This window comes from Mus caroli, chromosome 12 (assembly GCF_900094665.2).
Source record: "Mus caroli chromosome 12, CAROLI_EIJ_v1.1, whole genome shotgun sequence".
In the NCBI taxonomy this organism is placed as follows: Eukaryota; Metazoa; Chordata; class Mammalia; order Rodentia; family Muridae; genus Mus; species Mus caroli.
The window spans coordinates 74,837,759-74,844,267 of record NC_034581.1 but is presented as its reverse complement, the minus strand read 5'-3'; the positions used below and the strand labels follow the sequence as shown (position 1 = coordinate 74,844,267).

At 41.7% G+C, this 6,509-nt stretch overlaps 1 protein-coding gene across 2 annotated transcripts in view; it reads left to right on the top strand.

The window, feature by feature from the left end:
* The window catches only part of Dcaf5 (DDB1 and CUL4 associated factor 5), a 90,514-nt gene that overhangs the window by 25,197 nt on the left and 58,808 nt on the right, over positions 1-6,509 (top strand). For both annotated transcript variants that reach the window (XM_021178805.2, XM_029484465.1), the window contains exons 3-5: positions 2,170-2,206; positions 3,242-3,381; positions 4,365-4,494. In XM_021178805.2, coding sequence (XP_021034464.1) covers positions 2,170-2,206; positions 3,242-3,381; positions 4,365-4,494 — 307 coding nt within the window. The remainder of the gene's footprint in view (positions 1-2,169; positions 2,207-3,241; positions 3,382-4,364; positions 4,495-6,509) is intronic.

Sequence of the window (6,509 nt, the reverse complement as noted above, 5' to 3'; positions counted from 1 at the left end):
CATAGTGGAGCCTGTGTCCTTATTACAAGTTGGGACATCTTCTGGGTATATGCCAGGAGAGGTATTGCTGGATCTTCTGGTAGTACTATGTCCATTAAAATTTTAATTTATTGTATGTGCATGATCTATGTGGGCACATTATGTATACAAAGGTAAAAGGACAACTTTGTGGAGTTGATTTTTCTCCTTCTACCTTATATGAGTTCAGGAATCAACACAGGTCACCAGAATTGTGTAGCAGATCTGTACCCTCTGAGCCATCTCTCTCTGCCATAAATTAACATTTTAAAAAAATTGACCCTATTTTTGTAGGGGACAGCAACATGGTTCTAGCAAGGGATCAACATCCAAAGACCTGCTAGGTCCGTGTGATTTAGCTGGAATACAGATCTTTAATTCCTTTGGTTGAAATATAGACACAGCTTTAGTACATACCTTTAATCCCAAACAGTGACGTCTAATTGAGGGACAGACAAAGTGACAAATAAGAGTGAGCTTATTCAGCAGTAAGCAGCTAATATGACACTTTTACAGGTTTCCTTTCACCCTTAGGGTCCACAGAATCAGGTGTAATTCAGTTGACCTGTCCAGCCTCCGTCCCCTTGCTGACTAAACAACTTGATGTCTTAGGTGGCATTGGGCTGCTTTTTTTTGCCCCTTGTGCCTTCCCACTTTTTCAAAATTTCTTGAGGCAGGTCTTGTTGGGTCCCAAGTTGGCCTGGCTGGCCTTGAACTTGAGGTAATCTTCCTGCCTCTGCTTCCTGAGTTCTGGGTTTATCGTTTCCAGCCACATATACAGCCTATCCTTGTCCCACCTGCAGGAGTTTACAGTTGCTCGAGTGTCTTTGATGTCTGATTCTTTGTCTCTGAACGTGAAGCTAAAAGTCCTGTTTCCCCACAGTTCACCCTCCTACTACTAGTAGTTTGTGTGGTTGGACTCTCAGATCGTAAAGGACAGGACAGAATCTTTACCAGTGCCCCACCATGTTTGGCACCTGGAAGGTTGAGTTGGAAGGCATGAGTTGGTCTTTGCTGTTAGTATATACCCACAGGAGAATTTACAGCTAGGGCTTGGAAAGTTGACATGACTTAGACCTTACTGCTGCTTTTGCTTTGTACTTATGTGGCTTTGGACTATGCATTTGAAAGTGGCATATGTCTTTCACATGCATGCTTTCAAGCATGCTTTCGTTGTTCTTGGCTTTATAAGCCATTTGAAGACATATCATGAATATGGTGTTTTAGGTTCTTAGAATAAGAATGTAAGAGGAAGTTATGGAAGAAAGCTTTACCATCATTTAGGATCACACTTATCAGACTCTAATGCTATGAAGGATGAGGTAGAAACAGCAGATGTTACCAGGGCCTCTCAAGTGCTCAGCCCTATTCTGAATGCTTTTTACAAGCTCTTGTCCTTGTAATACCCCAGAATAGTAGACATTTGTTATCCCTATGTTCATGTGGACAGCCGGAGCCTAGAAATGTTAAGAGATTTTATTCCAGATCTTATAATTGCTGGTTGCTTTGCTTGACATGGTGTGGGTTAGCCTGGCTGAGTGAACTGTTTAGCCATTTACTTTTCCTGAGTGACAGCAGTTTATTTTGGTCTGATCCCCTGAATAATGCATTCTGAGAACCGTTGCCAGGTTATTATACTTTATTGCTTTTAAAAAACAAAACAAAACAAAACTCTATAAAGACAGCTCTGTTAAATATTTTTAAAAGAGAGAATGTGTGGCTTTTTGAGACAGGTTCTCCTGTATCCGAGGCTGGCCCTGAGCCTCCTGATCCTTCTGCCTGTACCTCCCCTAAGGGTAGGAATTACATACAAGCAAGCACCACTGTGCCTGACTTCTTAGATCGCCTTCATAGTCTCTCCTAACTTAACACTCCGATTTTCTATTATGTTGTATTTTGAGTGTGTGTGTGTGTGTACATGTGCACACACACAGATGTATAGGACAACTTTCAGTAATGCAGTAACTAGTTTTCTCCTCATACCATAGGTTCTGGGAATCAAGCTCAGGAATTCAGACTTTCAAGACTTCCACAAACTGAGCCAGTTTATGATTTTTTTTTTTTTTTTTTTAGAAACTTTAAAATCCTATATTGTTGGGTGGAAGGGATCACTTGTAGGAATTATAAAATGTCTATTTTTTTCCTTTGTAGGAAATGATGAGCAAGTTATCCTCCATGATGTTGAAAGGTAAATACATTGTTGGTATGTGACGATGACTGACCATTTTTTAGATGAACAGTGGCAAATATCTTTTTAGACATAGATTTTAGGTTCTGAGGGAACTAATATGGAACCAATATTAGTTTTCTGAAGCAAACAAACCAATTACTATAATAGTTTCAGTTTTATTTAAAGAAAGGGAAGATTTGCAAAGTTGACATACAATTAGAAATAAGAGACGCCTTTAATCCCAGCACTTGGGAGGCAGAGGCAGGCGGATTTCTGAGTTCGAGGCCAGCCTGGTCTACAGAGTGAGTTCCAGGATGGCCAGGGCTATTCAGAGAAACCCTATCTTGGAAAAAAAAGAGAGAGAGAGAGAGAGAAAAGAGTTTTTCCTCTTTATATTTATATGTTATACATAATTACGTAATAAAAATTAATAGTTAATAATAACTAATATTTATTGAGTTTTTACTGTCACATGCCAGACATTGTTTTAAGGGATTTTTGTGTTCCCCACTTAACCGTCATGACCATTTAGTGAGGGATATTGTTGATATCCATGACAAAAGGGAACAAAGGCCCAGAGCTCTTAGGTAACTTAAGGTCAGGTGATGCTAGGACTTTGCACCGGTCTTGATAGCTCAGAACTGTGCTGTTAATCCACATGCTAGTCTCCTGGGAGGCCCTCTATCTCTGCTGCTTTAAAACCTCCCCTTTATTTTTGGAAATCTAGTACCACCCTTAAATCTCCATACAAGTGATAAATGAAAACAAAAAACTCAGCTACTGGGTTATTTTTAAATATGTTTAGTGTGAAAATTACGAAATTCATACAAGTAATACCTTTAAATATACATATATATTTTATGCAGACATTTTAGATACTTAATGTTTTTCACTTGAACATTGCCCATTACCTTAATTTAGCATCTTGTTGGTTTATCTGGGTTAAATTTCTCTTGAATGAAAGAAACTGAACTCTAGTTAGGTACAATAGGGCTGGGCCTCTGTACAATGTTTGTGTATATATATGTGTCTATGTGCTTTTCTGTTTCTCAGCAGTGAGACCTTGGATGTGTTTGCTCATGAAGATGCAGTATATGGCTTGTCAGTGAGCCCCGTGAATGACAACATTTTTGCCAGCTCTTCAGATGATGGCCGGGTTCTCATTTGGGACATCCGGGAGTCTCCCCATGGAGGTAGGTCATTTTGGACAGTTTTGGATTGTGCTGAACAGTCTGAGTACAGTCAGTGTATGAGTAACATCCAGAGGATAGAAATGTAGGATTCTCACATGCAGCACAGACATAGAACACTGGAGACCCATCCTGCCCTCAGTGGTCACAAGAGGAATATGTTCACCAATCATTCTACAGCTGCCTGTCACTGTACAAAAACAAAATCTGAGTCTAGCTGTGCAACATGTGAACTCACAGTCTTTCTCCTTCAATTACAGAAAAGGGGCACCAGGCAGGGTTTTTTGTTTGTTTGTTTGTTTGTTTTGTTTTGTTTTGTTTTTTGTTTTTGTTTTTTGATACTGGAAGACACAGTTCTGCCCTAACCCTTCAGGGAGCATCATGAACCAGAGGGAAACTGTACTGTGTTGCTTTGTTTTCATTTTTCATTGTTTCACTTTGTCTAAATCTATATGTATATAAAACTTGCACTTTTATAAGCATTAAAGTTATAGTAACTTGGGGGGCTAGAGACATGGCTCAGTGGTTAAGAACACTGACTGCTCTTCCAGAGGCCCTGAGTTCAATTCCCAACAACCACATGGTGGCTCACAACCATCTGTAATGGGATCTGATGCCCTCTTCTGGTGTGTCTGAAGACAGCTACAGTGTACTCATATACATAAAATACATAGATAAATCTTTAAAAAATGTGATAACTGTATTAGGAGTTGGTTGTGAAAGGTTTTAGGGAATTCATTTTACTTCTGTAGACAGCTCACTTTCCCCTTTGAGCTAGGATCTGAGTGTTTAAGTTTGGCTTAAATGGATTTGGTTGGTGTTAGGGGTCAGGGAGACATGAAAGTTGGTACCTCATGGGGTGTGTATTACATGGGAGTGGTGCCACCTTTGGGGTGGCAGTTAAGAGTCTGCTCCTGTTGTGTCCACTGCCTGCCCCTGTTGGAGCGGTGCCTCAGATGACTTGATTGTAATTTCTGTTTTCACAGAGCCCTTCTGCCTGGCAAACTATCCGTCAGCCTTTCACAGTGTCATGTTTAACCCCGTGGAGCCCCGGCTATTGGCCACAGCCAATTCAAAGGAAGGAGTGGGACTTTGGGATATTAGAAAGCCTCAGAGGTAAGGCCCGCTGGCTTGTAAGGACTTCACTTTCCCTTCTTCATTTCTCAGGGAGTAGAATCAGCAGTGTGGCAAGAACTTGTGCAGCATCTGTGTCAGTTGGGCTTCTCTACCATGCCCTGCTTCTCTGGAGCCTGGAACGCCTACTCCTGAGCATCAGATGGGTGATGCAGACCACTCTGCTTCCTGTGGAGTCGGAAATTGTAGTCTGGACTCTAGATGGGGTCACTTCTGGGCATGTCTGAAGAGTTGAAAGTCTCCTTCAATCCCTCCCTACTTGCCCAGGAGCTCCGTTCTCGGGGAGTGGGATTGGGGCCCAAGGGGGTGGTGTTTCAAGCTAGGGTTTCTTGAGTCCACAGGACATCCCTAGGTAGACTTAAATAGAACTATGAACTACCAAAATTAAATGGAAATTGTTATCTATTCATGTAAGTATAGTTTTTGAGAAGGAAATCTTGAAAAGAACTAAGTTAGTAAGTTAGCAGCCAGGACCTCGTGATATTCGGGAGCTTATTTGTTTCCCCTTCTGTTGTTTTTTTTTACTACGCAAGTATATGGCAAGTCCTGACTAGAAGTCCTGTATATGGCACTAGTTAGGGAACTTCAGGAGTCATTAAAAGTGGTGAGGATGGAGTATATATATAGGAGGCTCTTTCATGGTTCTCACGTCCTGGGATGAAGGCAGGGCCTCTTTTGGCACTTGTACATAAAACTTGCCTTGTTTATAGAAACAGTTAACTTCTCTGGAAATCCTATGTGGAGATGAATATAGCTCTCTGTGAAGCAATCTTGCAGAATGCCATGAAAAAGTAAGCAAGGTTTTCATTTAAGGGACCTTTGATGAAACAGGCAGTTAAGTAGAGGATTATCTTTCTTGATTTTCTTCCCAGGGTGGGCAGTTGAGAAGTTGGAACTGCTGCAGCAGAGGAGTGCCTCTCATGTTGAGCAGGGTTCCCTGAGGCTCCAGGGCTGAGGAGACTGCCTCCTCACTCTGTCGCACATCCTTCACCCTTCCTGCTTCTCTGACACATAGTGCCACGCCCTCACATGGGCCTTTGCACCATGTGCCTAAGGAGGGTACTGTCTGCAAAGAGGACAGCCTCTTAGGTTCAGCATAGCATTCTCTGCCGTTTCAGTACAACGGTTCTATATAAATAGGTCAAATTTGGACCAACAATGCCAGCGTCCCTCCAGCTTGCTGTCTGCTCTAAGAATTGCAGTGCACAGCTGGCAACTGGGGTAGAGCACTGAGGTTGCCTCCAGTAGAAAGCTTGAGTGGTTTATGGTGTCACAGCAGTGTGTTGAGAGGAGTGTCCTAATGTCTTAATTCTGATCTACCCCTGAAATCCCCAGCCAGTTTCTTACTGTGCATTGAGTGGACCTTTATCCCCTTTCCCCTAGGCTCCTCTCTAAATGTTGTTTCTTTTAAAATTTCTACGCCATTCAACATGTTTGCTAAGGAGTAGGAAGAAGGTGAAAGGGTATCTGGGAGCAGTTCCAGGACCATGTGCAGAGGAAGAGGAGGGGCTGGGCAAGCATCCCATAGGAAAGGCCCAGGCCCTAACTGATGATCACCATTTTATTTGTACAGTAACACACATTGGATTAAGACTTTTATGTAAAAAAGTGTAGAGAGAAAAGAGGAAAAATCCATTTGAATGTCCATCAGCTCATTTTTTTCTTAGTCTGTAGTCACTGTCTCTAAAGTCACACTCTAAATACAGTGAACAGTTTGTGTCTCTCTTTTTGGAATATAATTTAATGCTGATACCAGTAAGTGTACATATCCTATGAATGATGGAAACATGTAATATGTTATAATACCCGTGCTCATGTGTGTGTGAGTGCATGGACACACACATTCATGTTCCACAGTGCATGTGTGGAGGTCAGAGAACAACTTATAGCAGAAAGAATTCTTTCCCTCTAGAGACTGCCGTATCCAGGGATCCATCCCATAATCAGCTTCTAAACGCTGACACCATTGCATACACTAGCAAGATTTTGCTGAAAGG